General features: G+C 58.6%; 1 protein-coding gene across 8 annotated transcripts in view; it reads left to right on the top strand.

The window, feature by feature from the left end:
* The first annotated feature begins 3,298 nt into the window (after window positions 1–3,298).
* The window catches only part of ARHGAP26 (Rho GTPase activating protein 26), a 150,209-nt gene continuing 137,273 nt past the window's right edge, over window positions 3,299–16,234 (top strand). For 3 of the 8 annotated variants that reach the window (XM_087753847.1, XM_087753843.1, XM_087753842.1), the window contains exon 1: window positions 3,302–3,667. In XM_087753847.1, the coding sequence (XP_087609973.1) occupies window positions 3,514–3,667 (154 nt within the window). In that variant the 5' untranslated portion in view covers window positions 3,302–3,513. Of the gene's footprint in view, window positions 3,668–3,789; window positions 3,807–16,234 lie in introns of those variants that run through there. The other 5 variants (XM_087753845.1, XM_087753849.1, XM_087753848.1 and 2 more) reach the window with 4 other exon arrangements.

Raw genomic sequence — 16,234 nt, 5'->3', positions numbered from 1 at the left:
AAAGAAATGCATTAGTGTGTCCAAGTCTCTGGTGTTTTGAGACCTGATTTAATGGGTGGTTTTCCACTCCCCCCCCCCCCACCCGCCCAACACTGGTTCTTGCTTTCACAAGCAGTGGAAGTGCTGCTGGGACTGGGCGGTCAGTTGTTGGAGGGGAGCCTCCAAAATCCCCAATGCAAGACACTCGCAGGACAACTGGGTTTAACGTCTCCTGGCAGGCACCGCAGTCCCTGTGCACAGATGCCTGTGCTCAGCGTTGCACCGCAGCACCGGCCTTGCTGCCTCCCCACGGGCACCTGTCGCTCTGAGGCTGCGGAGATGGGCAGTGAGAAGACACAAGCTGACACAGTGGCTCAGTGCTGCTGCGGGGGGATGGGGCTGGTTCCCCATCTCCTGCTCCTGCTGTCACTCTGGCTCCTGCTTTACCTGACTGGTCTTGCTTAACTGGGAGAAAGCTTTCCCGGAGGAGAAGTTCCTGCCATATTAGCAATGATTGTTTCACAGAAGAGCAGTAACCGCTGCAGCCAGTGCAAGGATGGGGACAGGAAGATGGAGGTGGGGAGACACTGTGCTTGGCCAGATTAGGGAGCTGATCCAGCTGAAAACTAGCTCTAAAAAAAAAATTGTTAATTTTCAAACAAACCTGCTTAATCCAGCTGAATGTGTGACCCACCCAGAGGTAATGCTGGTGCAAGGGAGGGCTGGGAAGAGCAGCTGGGGCTGATCTGATGCCATTGCAGTCTCCCTCCTGCTTGGCTGTGGCTGGTGCGGCCCCTGCACCAGCACCGGTGGTTATTTGATCCCAGAGTGAGCTAAACTAGGTAGAAACGGTTCAATTTTTTTTTCGTGCTGGATTAGTTTTCTGCTGACCTTGCTCCCTGAGTGAGTTAGCTGTGGGATGCGGGCTGGTGACTGAGCAAGGGAGAATGTGTTAATGTGTGGTCAAGGACAGGCTTGCCGGTGGGAGTGTGGGACTGTGGTGGCCGCAGCTTTCATCTGCTGGAAGTATGTGTAAGCACAGCCTTGGAGAGGCACGGAGGAGTGCGGGCTGGAGACCGGGCTCTGCACCCACAGGGATCAGTGGGCAGGTTTCTGTTGATTTAAATGGTAGTATTACTAGAGCCCTATACAGCGTCCAATTGACTTGGCTCACTTGGAGGTGAGACAACCAAGTTGCTTAAAAAAAAAATCAAAGCAGGCAGGCAAATACACAGGGATTGCAGAGGGATGCAAGCTATTAGCTACAGGCAGGAGGACGTGGAAGTCTGGGATTTCTGTTTGTTTGCTTATTTTTCCTTTTGGTGGTATTCTTTTACGGTTACAGGTTCTTCTGTATTAGCTGCAAGTGCTGGAACACTCTTAATAGGAACAACATCTATGTAGAAGGATGAAACCAAAATATGTGCTCCCATGGCTTTCTACAGCGTAGAATTAAGGAGCGTAATCCAAATAATAACATCTAGTGTTTTTATAGGGCTGTATGCATATGGTGTAAATGACAGCTAATTAAACTTTATATCCTGCCAACAAGATAAGCATGTAATTAGTATTACATCCTTTTTTATAATTAGGAGACCTCATGGTTTGCGAGCCACATTTTTTTGCATATTTGAAGGCAGTGACTCAGCCAGAATTAGGCTGTGGCGTGAAGATTGAGAAAATCGTGCTTTAGACCTGCCAGTGAATAAAAAAGAAGCAGAGACAAAAGGTTGAGCTGGTATCGGGTTGCTGCGCCTGGACCCATCCGCTGGAAAACATAGGTGGATTAACTTTTGAACATCAGGCTCAGGCTGGATCCCATTCTGTCACCCCTACATGAAGCCCAAGCTTTGTGCAAGACCATCCATCTTCCCCAGTTTGTAAAAAAGCATAAAGCTGGCACTGGCTCTGCATTGCGTTTCATGGCTGACTTGACAGGAATGCCGCCCCGTCGCCACGCTTGATCCGGAACGCGCTTGCTGTGCTGTGCAGGGGCTCGTGTTTGCCGAGCAGCAGCCGCCCCGCGCCCTCCTCGCCAGCCTGAATGGCTGAGCTGGGGAGAAAGGGGGAATTCCAGTCATCTGGGGATTATCCACAAATGTGTCTGTTTGTCACAGTCTGGGGTGAAAGGCCATTGCTGGCTCGTACGTGCGTGTCTCTGCCCGGGGGGAGGCTGTGGGGTGGCTCGCCCTGGACTTGGTGCCATCATTTACGGCAAGAATGGATTTTCTCATATCCGTGGGGCTGGCACTGACGATCTCTCCTATTTTATTGCCAGTTTATTGCCATCCACCTTATGGCAGCCAGAGCCAAAACCATGAGGAGGAGCAATTGTTTTGTGGGCTGCAGTTTGCTCCTGGAAGCTCCCAGCCGAGGGAAGGAGGTGACGAGGCAGCTGCTGTGCTTGGGCCAAATTCCTGGCATGTTCCTGAAGGAAATGGGCTGCAGGGAGAAGCGGCCGGGTTTGCGTACGGCTGTGCAGCGCTGTCCTGCCAATCCCCATCTCCCTTGCTGGGCTGGAGGCAATACGCTTGTAGGGATGTGCTGTGGATGGGGACCTGCAGTCCCTCCATGGTGCCAGACTCCTGCCTGATGCTGGTGCCCCTTCATAGCCAGTCGTTTCAAGAGATTAAGGGTTTATTTTCTCAACTCGCACTACTAAACTCCGGGGGATAATCTCTGACACAGATGTTTAATGGGAAGAAAACCATGCAAAGCAGCAACCCAGAGAGGCCCAACCAGCTGGGTACGGACCGGGCGGTGGATGCGGCCTTCCTGCAGGCTGGGATACGGTTTCCACGCAGCCCTGCGGCCCCGGGCCGCGAAGGTCCAGGGGGAGCAGGGTGAGATGTGGGGCACAGCCGGGCGAGGCCCTCGCGTAACCCCTCCGGTCTTCTCGGTGCCGCTCTTGGCTGCGGCCGCGGCCTGTGCGAGCGGGGACGGAGCAGGGCCCGGCCCGGGGCTCACCACGACGGCAGGTAGGCGGCCCCAGGTGCGGGTGCCCGGGCCGGACGCTCCCCCAGGCCGCGCCGGGCCCGGGCCGGGCGCGCCCCCCGTGAGGCACCGCCGGGCCCGCCCGCCCCGCCCCCGCGGGCGCCGCAGCTGATTGGCTCAGCGGGCGGTGTGGGCGTGGCCTCGGCGCCGGAGGAGGGGCGGAGCGTGGCGCGCCGGTGCCGCCCATTGGCTGAAGGCGCGCGCGGGGGGCGGGGCGCGGCGCGGGGGCGTGTGCCGGTGGCGGCGGCGGCGCGGGCGGGCGGGCAGCGCGCGGGCCCTGCCCGGGCGGCGGCCCCAGAGCGGCGGCAGCTCCGCCCCCGCCCGCCGCGCCTCAGGGCTCCGCTCCGCCCGGCACCGCTCCGCTCCGCTCCGCTCCGCTCCGCTCCCCACGGCCCGGCACGGCCGCTCCCGGGGCGCGCCCGCGGCGGCGCCAGCTCCCCGGCGAGGCGGGCGCGCGCTTCGGCTTGAAAAAACATTGTAATTTTAATTTTTTTTTTTTTTTTTTTTTTTTGTGGTGGTCGGTGCGCGGGTGCGGGCAGCATGGGGCTGCCGGCGCTGGAGTTCAGCGAGTGTTGCCTGGACAGCCCCCAGTTCCGGGAGCGGCTCCGCTCCCACGAGGCCGAGCTGGAGAAGACCAACAAGTTCATCAAGGAGCTCATCAAGGACGGGAAGTCGCTCGTCGCCGCCCTCAAGAGTAAGTGAGGGGCCCGGGGCGGCCCAGCCGGGGCCCCGCGCCCTCCGGCCGGCCCCCCGGCACCGGCCCAGCGCAGCCCGCCCGGCCCGCCGGGGTCCGCCTGCCCGCCGTCCCGCCTGGCCCGTCGTTGCCCATCCTGGTCAGTGGCCTCCTGGTCCTGGTCCATCATGGACCACCTGCTCGCTCCCGCGGGCCCCCGGCCCTCCGTGCTCTGCCCGGTCCATCAGGGCGTGCCTGGTCCTGGTCCACCAGGACACGCGTGATCCGTCAGGATGTGCCTGGCCGTGGTCCCTCTGGACGTGCCTGGCCCTCAGGGGTTGGGTCCTTTGGGGTGGTTCGCCAGGGGTGACGGGTAGGTGCTGTGCCCCCCCGGTTGTCCTCTGTCCCCTCTCTGTTCAAAACCCCCGGTTTGTGGTGGGGGCTGTGCAGGAGGGGGACGCTGCGACGCCGGCTGCAGCCCCGGGACCGGGGGGACCCTCGCCTGCGGCCGGCAGCGTCCCGGTCCCCCCTCGCACCCAGGCTGGGCTGGCTCCTGTCCCCGCGGCCGGGGACACCTCCACAGGGCTGCCCACTGCCACGGGTGGGTGGGTGAGCCCTCTGCATGCTGGGCTGTTCCCCGAAGTGGCGGCTCCATTCCTGCTGTTCCCCCCATGAGGCCATTTGGAGTTTTCTCGTTTTATGTTTCTTTGGCCCAAATCACGGATCGCTTCCCCAGCTGGTGGGCTTCCCGTACCAAGCACGCCGGCAGCATGAGCTTTCACCTTGCCAAGCTCGCCCTGCCCTGCTCCGGTTCTGTGCCGTGGGGCGGTGGGACAGGAGAGGGGCACGTCCACGCACACCCGTGCCGTGGAGCCGCCCGTGGCATTGCCTGTGATGCACCAGCCTGGCCTCGGGGATGCGGTGGGGTGATTTTGGGAGCTGAGGCACGGCGGTGTCGTCCTCTGGGCGCGCAGGCAGGTGATGCTTCGGCTGAGCCCACCACCCCGTCCTGTCCCGGGAGGGCTGAGCTGCAGCCACGGGGCTGATTCCTGCTCCCTGCCCTTCAGATCTCACACCGAGCAGTTCCCTTGTGCAGCAGCCGGTAACGTCTGGATTGCAGGGACCCCCGTTGTACCAATTCTTGACGTTTTGGGTTAAAAAAACCCCAAACCCGATGGCTATCGTTGCATTTATGGTTCTGCAGGTCTGAGCTGTTTTCTGCTGCGGTGTGTTTGCCTGTCGAGCTGAAGGCAGCCTGTGCCTGGCCCTGCCTGGAGCATTCATTTTATTACAGAACAAATCCTACAGCGTCGTTCTTCACTGAAAATAAATTTTGGGAATTAACTGGTGGGTCCCAAGGGTGCTCGCCTCTGGGCTTAGTCAGCGTGCCCTTTTAGTGGGTTGCTCTGCAGGTGCTGGCTAAGGGGGCTGGCTGTGCCCTCGCCCTGGTCACGCTGCACGGCAGGTATTTTTGGGTGTGCTGAACCACTGCGTGCTCATGGCTGCTGGTGGACGACTCTCCTGCCGGGCATGGCTGTGGCTGTGCTGCACGACCCCCGCACCCTGGGCTGTCCTAGCCGGGACAGGAAGAACGCTCACCGGCCTCTGGAGATAAGGATGTTTTTATGGCTGAATTGTTTTGTAGTCTCTATTGAATGCATTCCTGGATTAGACCTTAATTCCTGTGCAGGGCCAGGGGTGTGTTCCACTGATGCCTAGGCTGCCGTCAGTAGGGGCATGAATAATGAAGATTTTGCTGGAGTGTTAATTAATGCCCAAGCGTCGGCGCTGCCTGGCCTCGCGGCCGCGTCCCATACATGTGCAGCTGCAGGTGCAGTGGCACGCTCCCTGCACAGGTGGTCTGCAGGGCACTTTGGGGGAAGGTTTGGGGGTGCGTGGGGCAGGGCGCTGCCCAAGGGGCTGGGGATGGGTGTCCCCTCCCTGGCTGTGGTGCTCGGCTGCTCTGTGCATCCTCCCACGTGTGGCTCCTTCTCCCGCTGTAAGAGCGACTTCACCGGCTGTACGGCTGCTGGTGAGCCATGATGCCTCTGGCTTCTCCAGCAGAGACTTGGCACAGGACAGGATCTGGCCCAGCTCTTTCCACATGGGTTACCCTCCGTGTGCGATGGGTCTGAGGTCTGGCTGAGTTGCGTGGGCCAGTACAGACCCTCTGGGTGTCCGTCTGAGCATGGATGGAGATGCTCCAGGGGTGCAGAGCTGCTGTGCTGCCTCTTGCCGGGTGTTTCACTACCACAGGTGTTTGGGACGGCACGGCCATGAGCTGGAGCCAGCACAGGTGGTACCTGGTGGCCATTCCTGGCAACGACCAGGTGCTTGCTTCTCTTACTCAGCTTTTATTTTTCTCTGGTGTCTCCAAGCGGTTTGTCTCCCTGTGGCTGGGCAGGGCGGCCTTATCTCACCGCCGGCATTGCCTCGATGCGCACTCCTTGGCTGTCGTGGAGGGCACGTGGATACGGGGCTGGGCAGGTCCAGGGAGCAGCAAACCCCTGGCTCGGGGCATGCTGCCTCTGGAGCGAGGGGCTCGGAGGGCGTCTTGACTCTTGGCTCAGTGAGGTGGCCTACAACCAAAGTTACTTGAAGTCTTGGCAATATCCTCTCTCATTTTCCTTCCTCTTGCGTTTTCTGCTGAACGTTTCACATCCTCTTTGTTTTAAGACAGGCATGAGGGGAACGTAACTCTTTGTGTATCAGCGAGGGGCGGGTTGGACGGGGCTGTGGTGGGGAGGAAGATGATGCAGGAGGGAGGAGGACCTCTTCGCAGCCCTGGGCAGAAATGCTCTCCTGTTCCCCGCTGCCCTGCTTGGCCCTTTGCAGCCCCTGCGCTGCCGACACGGGTGTGGCAGGAGCGGTGAGCAGGGACGGTGAGGCTGGTGTAAAGGCACGTAAGAAAGTCTCTGTCTGGCTTTGATGGAGGAGCTGTTCTGCAGCTACCCTGCTTTTGCCCTCTGTGAAGGTATGGAGAGAAGTGGCACTGATTCACAGTGCTTTCTCCTTCAGTTAAAAAATCACCCCACCCCAGTGAGTATGTGTGCCTATTTCTATTGTCTCTCTTTGCTGCTTGGCTGGTATTAGGAGTGACCTGGTTTTCAGCAAAACGTGTCCCTCTTTCTCCCTTATACACCATACATAAATTATTCAGAAAGTTTTGCAAATGCGAAGACCTCAAGTGAGACGTAAGTAATGAACTTGAAGCTTGGATGCTGTGAAACTTGTTCTGCAGCGAAGGAGCTGTGGTGACCGTCAGTACCAGGGTTACGGAAGCTTTTTGCCCCTTTGTGCGTCCCCTGTGCCTGCGAAACAGGGCAGGCAGGGAGCTGCGTCCCAGCCGGCAGCTGGTTGTGGTATGGTGGCTGCCCATGGTGCCGGCATTGCCTCCAGCCCCTCTGCTTTGGTTGAGGGGGTTATCAAGTCCAGTTGCCCAGATGGTGATGCAAAGATGCTTTGCAGCTTTCTTCAGAAAACTAGCAGCGCATGTAACGATGGAGGATGTGTGGGTGCAGGTGGCTGGCAGCCATCGCCTCCCCCCGTTCCGCTGCGGGGGGCTGAGTGGGGGCACCCTCCTCCTCCTTCTCCTCCTCCTCCTCCTCCTTCCCGCCGCCCCCAGGTCTCCCTGTGCTGACAGGCGCTGTGTCCTTGTGGTGATGGGGCTGTGGAGGGCCGTGGGCCGTTGTCTCCTTTGGGCGCTGGGGCTGCAATCTGGTGCCCTGCCACGTTTCTGCTGTTGTTTTGTTTTGCTTCTTTCTCCAACTCCCAAGCACTAATTTGAAGCCACTGAACTCGTCCACGCCCCGGCTGCTGCTGCGCTCGCACGTCGCAGGCTGCAATTTGTGCGGCAGGGCCGGGCAGGGGCCGGCGAGGGCTCTGCAAACCCCCTCCCTGCGATGGGCGTGAGGGCCAGACCCTGGCCAGGCTGTGCCATGCCCCAACAGGACTGTATCGTGCCCAGGGCTCCCGCGGGAAGGGCGGAGGTGCCCGTGCTCCTGAAGGGCACAGTTGGGCTGGTTTGGGGTTTTGGGTTGTTTTTCCCTTGGCTATTTTTCGGCTGGATCACTGCACAGCTGCAGCTGGGCGGTGAGGAGGAGCAGGACCAAAGGGGGATGCGGGTAAGGGGCGATGCTGGGGTGGACCTGAGCTCTGTGGTGCTGGGGAGCTCCTCCGGCCGTGACGGCTTCCTGGGGCAGATGCTGTGGCGCTGCCCTGCAGGTCTCGTGCTGGCTCTGCCCTCCACCAGTGTGCCCTGTGCCGGCTGCGGTGAGCGGCTGGGCCTTGCCCCCTGCTTCCACCTGTGCAGCCTGGTGCGTGCACGCAGATTTTAACGAGCTGCCTGGTGGGATGAACTGTGTTTGCCCGCGTAGCGCTGGGGTCGCAGAGGTGGCCTGTGCTGCCACCACGGGTGATGCCAGGAGGGCTTTTGCTGTGGCTGTGGGTTTTTTTGGGGGACACATCCTGCTCCGTGGCTGCTGTGCGGCTTAAAAAGCAAAGTGGGGTAGTTGTGCGGTTCGTGGTGGTGCTGTCGGTGTGCTGGGCTCTGCCCACAGACCATGCGCTCTGGGATGCACTTGTACACGGATTCGGTTTCACATCTCAGCAGCCTCTTGCTGAAACAGAGCCTTTATGAAATGTCTGTGCCCGTGGCTGTGGTGTGGCAGTACCGTACCTGGAGCTGGCGCTGACTCCGTGGCTTGCCTGGAAACGAAAGTGAAACATTTTCATGGTGTTCAACCTGAGCAGTTAATTCCCTTTTGGTACAAACGAGGCTTAGCCTGGGAATAAGGAAATGTTTCAGACTCTGGCCGATACCTTCAGGTGCCTTCTGTCCCAGCTGACTTTGCTACCATTGCTGCCTTTCCCTGCCTGCTCTGCACGCCCTCCCAGTTCAGCATGCTCGGTCCCGTGGGAGAGGTACCCCAACCAGAGCAAGACCCTGGCTTGGGTAGGTAGAGCTGCCCAGCTCAATGGGTGGATAGATAACACGGTGCTGTGTGCTTGAAATCTCCTTGTTTGCCTCTCCAGGGTGAAAGCCCTTGGGTGTGTTGGAGGAAGAGCCATGTCTTGGGCTGCTTCATAGCCCAGTGCTGTCTGGGGGGATGGGTCCTTGAGCCCCAGTGCCACGGGTGTGGGCCAACGCTGGGGAGCCTGGGGAGGAGAAACCTGAAGTCCTTCTTGGATTATTTTTATCCTTTTGCCCTTCTGGTCCCTGAAGAAAGCAGTAACAGCCCAAACCTTCCCATCGCCTGTGTGCAGAGGAGAGAAGGGATTGACATACAGAGGTTTAGGTCTGGCCTTTCCGGAATGGCCCTTATTTTTGCAGGTGCAAACATTAATGGTCAGAGGCGGTCTCCTGGCTAGGAAACAGCTGTACGCTTGCAGACTTGGGTTTGGAGGAAAAGGAACGGTATACTTTCCGGAGGATGCAAAATAAAAGCAAAACCCCCATTGGGTTGCTGTGGCTGCTTGCGTTCGGTTCTGCTCTGGTTGTGCCATCAGAAATGGTGTTTGGCTGTCACTATCAAGCGCTCGGTGCTGGCCGCCTACGAGCAGTGATGGGGTGCGAGGGCTGCCAAGGTGAGTCATGCCGCGCTCGCTGCACAGCCCATTTCGTGTCTTCCGAATGCTGGGGAAATTGCTGCCTCGCGGCGAGGAGGATTTCCTGGGGCTTGGCGGCAGCACCGCATCCGTGCGGGCAGAAACCCTGAGCCTTTCCTGGGTGGTGGGAGCTGCCGTTGCCCGAGGAGCTTGCCCCGTGCTTGGAGGGGTGGGGGGGGTCTCTGCCAGTGCCAAGCCCAGCAGTGGCAGGGCACGGCCAAGCCCCCTGTGCACCCGCCGTGGGCTCTCTGCCTTGGCTGGGCGAGCAAACCGCAGGGCCAGTCTGGGGTGAAAACACATGGTTTTGGGGTTTGGTTGCTAAGATGAGTTGCTTCTGATTTTTTCCTGCTTTGTTCACCCAACAAAGATGTAATGTGGCTCCTCTGTGTCAGGGTGTATTTCCTGCCCACTGCTTTCGGAGGGTGGTAGGAAACGTTTGGTGTGGGGAACACTTTGTGCTACAGGAGAAGTATGTGGTTACAGCTCAACCAGACAGTCCTGCCCCTGCACCAGCACAGCCAAAGCCAAAGAGGACTTTTTCCTCCTTTGCATGACCTGTGTGGCTTGTGCAGTCACATATTTAATAGCTCATCTGGTATTTTATTCAAACGAGGAGTAATACAAATGATAATACTCTGCTTTATTTTCAGCACAACTCGAAAGCTCCTCCTCTTCCTCTCTGGTGGAAATTAGCAACAGGAATGTGTTCCTGCTCAGGAGATGCTCTTTGTTTCTGATGGTGGGTCTCCACCGCGAGTCGTGGAGGGATCGTTGTGCAGCCAGCGTTGGCTCCGGAGGACTGCATGCTTACCCTGTGTGGCTCAGCCTGATTGTAAGAAGGAAAACTTGGGATGCGACAGCCTTTCGCCCGCTGGGGTGTTGCAGTGGTTTACCCACGTGCACTGCCTGCGGTTGCGATCTGTGCAGGAGGTTTGTGATGACATCGCCAGGCATCGGTCACTCGGTCCCCTGGGGCTGCCTGAGGGTCCCCCTGCATGCAGCTGTGACCCCCAGTGCTGGCGTTTTGGGGGACTGATGTTGAGAGCCAAGCTCCTAAGCGGGGTGGGCTCCTTGAGTCCCGTGACAGCTGCGGAGCTGGTGCTGTGAGCTGCTGCACTGGGCTGCAGCCAGATCCGGCCTCTCGGCAGCGCTGGCGAGGGAAGCTGGTGAGCAGAAGGGCTTGGGTGTGCAAGAGACTGTGCGTTTGTGATTAAGTCTTTCAAATTATGCTGGCAGAAGGCTCGTTAACAGGGCTTGGAGATCTTTTTAATTGCGAGCGTGCCACAGAGCACCTCTGGGTGCATGTCCCGATACACTGGTGTGGTGACAGTGTCCGGAGAAGCTGCTGGCCCTCTGCGTGCCACTGCCCAGCCGTGGCACCAGCACTGACCAGGTGTCCAGTGTTGGGTTAAACTCAGCCCTTTTGGCTTGGCGGGGGTGGACTGGGGAATAAACAGCAGCTTTGTGAGGCAGGGTCTGCGGCCGACTGGGCTGCCAAAGCTGGCGTAGACTGGAAGGGCACGCTTGTGGCCAGGGAGAAAAATCTGAGGAGGAGGTGGACAGACCTGAAGAGAGGGATGTGGAGGCTGTTCTGGAGGAGACCTTTCCTGGGTGATGGGTGGGATGTCCCAATGTTCCTCCAGCGCCAGAAGCCGGGTACCTGCTGAGTCCTGCTTATTCTTCCTGGAGCAGATTTGCCTGGTTTGGGTCAAGAGGACATTTTTCCAAAGCTGCAGATGTGCCAGCACAGCTGCATCTCACGTCTGTGTTTGTTCCTGCAATCCCGCCGCACCATGCAGTGTGTGTGGCGTTACCTGTGTGCTCCGGGACATGGGCTGGGGGTGGTGGGCTGTTTTGATTTCCTTTTTTTTTTTTTTCTTTGGGGGTGGCAACTCACAATGACGTTTAAAATGCGTGCGAGGAAATGCCGTTCCCATGGTTGCTGCGGGGAGGGTGGGAGGCAGTGGTGCCAGGGCTCTGCTGCGTGTCCCCATGCTTTCTGTGGGTTGGCACATGCGGTGCTTCCCTGGCTGATCCCAGCTGGGCAGGAGCCTGCAGTCGGGACGGGGCAAGCAGGGTTGGCCCTCATGGTGCTGCCGGCCCCCTCCCCGGCGGGCAGAGGGGGACCGCCGACCCCTCTGCGCTCACCCCTTCCCTGCAGCACCCTGAAACCCAGGGAGCAATGCCATGGCCTGAGCGGTGGCTGCGCCATGCATAAAATGGGGCAGGCTTGCTCTGAGGGTTTTCATCCCTCCACCCGAGCAAGGGGGCATCAGAAACCCCTGCCCTGTGCGAGGGGCAGCAACGGCAGCATGGCACAGCAAACCCTGCCCGCGCTGTGGTGGTTCTAGTTTGGGCTGTTTTGGGCAGCCCTTCCCCACCATCCAGCAGTGGGGCAGCTGGAGGATGGGCTTCGCTGGGTATCTGTCACTGTGCTTGAGGTTTTTTTGATCCGTTGGTATGAAGCAGACCTGAAGGAGCCAGGTTCGGATGCAGCATGATGCGTAGCTGTAGCGTGACCATGGTGGGCAGGGAGGGGAGGCAAAGTGAGGGGGAGCTCATACCAAAACCCGCACAGCTTGTTCGCTTCTCGGCTGCTCAGTGTGAATCATCCCTCCCTCCTCCCCCGGGCACGCGAGCGGCTGTCACCACGGCCAGCGGAGCCGAGGCCGTTTTCCCTGTTTTCCTGGCGTGCTCCCATCCGCCGCCCCGCAAAGGCGCTTCCACCTGCTCCTCTTCATCGCTCCATGCAAGCGCCTGGTGGCCCTGGACCTGCGGGCTGCATGCTCCTGATGAGGCATGCTCGTGAGGGCGTCATCCCGGCTCTTAAGAGCAAGGATGTTCTTAAGTGTGGCTTGGAGGAACCGGGAATTGTGCTTCTCTGCCTCTGCTCCCACCTGCCGATGGGAGCCTGGGGGTCACGGCATGTCTGGGATGCTGGATGCGTGCTGGGGAGGGACAGTGGCTGCAGGATGCTCTGCGGAGTGGGGACTGCAGTGCAGACAGGGAAGGGGATGTCTCTGTGGTGATGCCAAGCCGGTTTCTAGCTGGAGTTGTGGGAAGTACACCAGCCTCCGGACCATCTGGCTCCTGCACGTGGAGCGGCGGGCGCAGCCGTGCGGGGGCCGGGGCTGCCTGCGCCAGCGCGGTGGTGGAGGGGCCAGCGAAGGGCCCAGGTGCTGCTTCCTCACCCTTCCTTGCGGTTTAGACCCACAGCCAGGGTGCGGTGCTTCCCGCAGCACCCCATCACCGGGGGCAGCCAGCAGGTACCGCGGGCAGGCGTGGGCATCACTGCGGCGCACTGCCTGCTTGGGTGGCCGCCGGCAAGTGTGCTTTCTGCCCCGCGCCAGCCCAGCTAGGCGACTTTCTTTTATTCCCAAAAGACAAAAATGCTCCCTTTGTTCTTGGCTGTAGTGTAAGAGAATCTATTTTAAAAATATATGGACTGTTTATCTACAGCCAGGCTGTAAATAGCTCATAAAACAAGAAAATAAGAACTTTCTTTTTCCCCAGGGTTTGCCCAGCTCCCCGGCAGGTAGCCATGCTCTGCCGTGCTGCCCATCCTGCAGCGGGGCTGGCGGAGCGGCAGGCCTGGTACCCGCAGCGCTGCCTTCGCAAGGTTCACGGCTTGTGCAGCGATGGGCTCGAGGGCGTTATTGCAACCTGTGTTTAGTTGCCGTTACCCCAGTGCACTTGAGGTGCTGCATGTGGTGTGCGTGCATGTGCATGTAGGCACACCCACGTGCCTTTTCTTTTTAGCGGCTTCTAATCCTGCATCAGTATCTCCATGAGGGAAGTGTAAAGGGTCCTCTGTACAGGCCGAGTGACCTGTAAAATAAGCTGGCATGCGCCTTTTTAATAATACTGTCCGGTAGAGCGTCCCTTTGCTGTTTTTTTTTTTTCTTTTTCTAGCTGAAACAGCGTCTGTCCAGAACCATGCCCTCAGTGAGTGCTGGTTGCTTAGCAATGTTTTACAAAAAAAACCCCATTGCAGAGCAGAGCGGTTGGGTGGCTCTGTGGTTTGGGGGGAAGACCCTGCCCTTGCTCCGTCCCTGGAGGAGCGGTGGGAGCCCCTGGACACCTGGGGCTCCGCTCCTTCCAGTCAGGGAGGCAGGCGCTGCCGTGGGGAGTTGGGGCTCTGCTCTGGGGCAAGAGAGCAGAAAGGAGGAGAAAGCCCAGGTTAAAGGCAGCGATGCACTCTGGGCCATGCATCCCATTTCTCACCCTGCGTGCCTCCCCAGGCTCTGCTGGAGTTTTTAATTTTATTTTTTTTTTTCTTTCCTGCTGAAGCAGGAAAAATTGACTCACTTGCCGGTGATGTTCCTGCGAGCACGGTGGGATTTTTCCTGTTCTTACAGCTGAGGTGGAGCAGCGCTGGAGACAAAAGGATTTCCGCAGCCTCCTTGGGAGGAGAAGGAAGCAGGCTGCTGCAAAACTGCTTCTTGAGGGTCTGGGAGCTGACCCCACTTTCCTGCCCTGGCTGTGGGCACGCCGGGCACTGGCAAGAGCTGCCACTGGGATGCAGCCCTGGGATGCGGCCCCTCGCACAGGAGTGGGCTGCCAAGCCAAGGCCGGGGACAGACAAGTTGCCCCGTGCTGTGGGCAGCACGTGCCGGCTGGGATGTGCCGGAGAGGACTCCTGTCCTGCCTGTCCTGCCCGTGGGCATGGGGCGCAGGTCCCCTCCCCACCCAGGGTGCGAGGGTCCATAGACCCATCATTCCCCATGGGACCTCAATGCTTTGGCGCCTGCCCCTTGAGAAATCAAGCCGGCTGCCTGCTGGGCCAGCTATTAACTAATTAGATTTAATAAAAAGCTAATCCAAATGCGTGGCTGGTGCCTGAGGCAATCTGCTCCCACCCAGCGCGTGGTGTCTGGCCGGGGGCTCTGCCAACGTGCCCCCCTCTGGCCTGGCGAGACCCCCGCCCGGCCTTTGGCTCCATTAATGGGCACTGCCTCGGCCAGGAGCAAATTTCTTCTGGATTAGCGTCCTCTAAATCGATTAGCTGTCTCCGGCAGGGCATTTTATTCTAATGAAATGTGATTCCAGGCTCCAGTCGATGAATTATTGTGGCAACGAGGGTAAAGTAATCTGCCGCCTTTCTGTGGGTCGTTCCAGGGTTTGGAGAGGAGAGAAATGGAAAAGGCTCGGAGGAGAAATTATAATTAGCAGGGAAGCACGTTACACTATCACGGGCTCACCCACACTTCCCCAGCGAGGGAGTTGGGGGGGAAAATGGGGAGCTGTGAGTAAAACGTGGCATTTCCATCGTGCCGTCAGAGCCAATTTACTCGTAGGTGTAACGCTGGATGTATTTGCGTGGCCCACCTGGTGCCAGCCGGGGAGCAGAGAAATGGCAGTGGGGCAGCTTGCAGATGGGGGGAAATGCAATAGTCAAAATCCTTGTTGCCTGGAAGAAATTGGAAATATCTTTCAGGGTTTCAGGCTTACAGCTAAGCAAGCACGGAGCAGCAGGAGAGCCGCTCTCCGCAGGTGTGCCATCGCTCTCCTTGTGGCAGTGCCATTCCCAAATGCCTCATCCTGGCCCTGGCCCTGGTTGTGATAGGGATTTTCACTACTGCTTCCTCACAACATTTTTTGCTTGTGCAGTCGGCTGCCTTTGGAAATGCCAGCCGGGGCAGTAATTTTCCATTTCATTACTGCGTCCCTGAAGTTTTCCAGGCACTTAAGCTGTCGCCCATGTTTGCTGTTTTGGCGCATCCCTCCTCTGTGTTTGAGTGTTGAATATTTACATTTGATTTTATTCGGAGACCTCGTCTGCTCCCACCTGAGCTCCCTCCCCTTGCTCTGATGCCTGTCTGCCTGCCAGCAAACTTTCTGCCCGCTCAGCCCTCGCTTGCTGCCGCGGCTGCAGGTTGGGATGGGCTGGGGGATGCTGCCATAAAACAACACCAGGATGTGAACAAAAATAAACATAGGGAAAAGTGCCAGATGTGGTAGTTGGGTGGGGAAGCGGAGAAATCTCGTTTTGTTTTGTTTTACTGCTAAGTGCACGAAATGCTCTCGGTGTTCAGGGCCAGCGCAGGAGAGTGGGGGTGGCACCCCGAGGATGCTGACCTTCCTCGCACACGTGGACCATGCTTGTGCCCCAGTGCAAGCTGCTGCCCCTTCCCCAGGTGTGAACGGGCCATGCTTGGGCATGCAGCGCGTGCCCCACCAGGAGCCATGGGCAACGATGCTCTGGGGGGCTGTGGGAGGACTGGGATGTTGCCACTTTGATGCAAAGCACCGGGAAGCCCCCCTGGACGGTGGGCACGGGGTGGCTCTGTGCAGTGCTGGAGGGTGGGAGGGTGGCCGCGGTGATCTGGCGTGCTGGTTCCCAACACGGTGACAGTCAGCCTGGAAGTCGCCTGCCGGGGTGTCGGTACCCAGCTTCGTGCCCCTTATCTTCAAAGGCTGTTCCGGGGGTTTCCTGATGGTTCCCAGCCGCTGCCGGGAGGGCTCTGCTTTCTGGCAGCTTGCCTGCGTTTCTCTGAGCCTCAGTGCCCCTTGCTGGGAGCAAGGACCTGCTTTAGGCTGTGCCTTTCTGCAGCTGGAGACATCTGTCTTCTCAGCATCTCCAGAACCAGGAAGCCTTTCTGGGGCTCCTTGGCATCATTCATGGGTTTTAAGTTCTCCTTCCTTGTCTTGACTGCAGGTAGAGACAGCTCGCGGTGCTCTACCAGCCCAGCATGTGCAGGTTGCACTCGCAGTCTGCTCCTGGATTTCTAAAGTAATTTTATTTTCTGTCACTTTCCTTTGCCCCCACTTGGCATCATCTGTCCTCTCTCTGCCTGTGTCTCTGAACTGAGAGCTGCTGCAGCTTGCTATGTGCCTCCTTCCTCTCCACAAATAACCCGGTTAATGCAGAACAGGGGCAGGGCTGAACCATGCTGGGCACTAAACTGAGTGCTGTGCTTTGGAGCAGTGACTTCTGAAAAATCCCGTTCGGGCAAGTAGAGAAAATAGTCCAGAGTTTCT

Source organism: Nipponia nippon, unplaced genomic scaffold (genome assembly GCF_047370975.1).
Source record: "Nipponia nippon isolate SJK-2023a ecotype South Korea unplaced genomic scaffold, ASM4737097v1 scaffold_17, whole genome shotgun sequence".
Classification (NCBI taxonomy): Eukaryota; Metazoa; Chordata; class Aves; order Pelecaniformes; family Threskiornithidae; genus Nipponia; species Nipponia nippon.
This window is presented reverse-complemented; position numbering and strand designations above follow the sequence as displayed.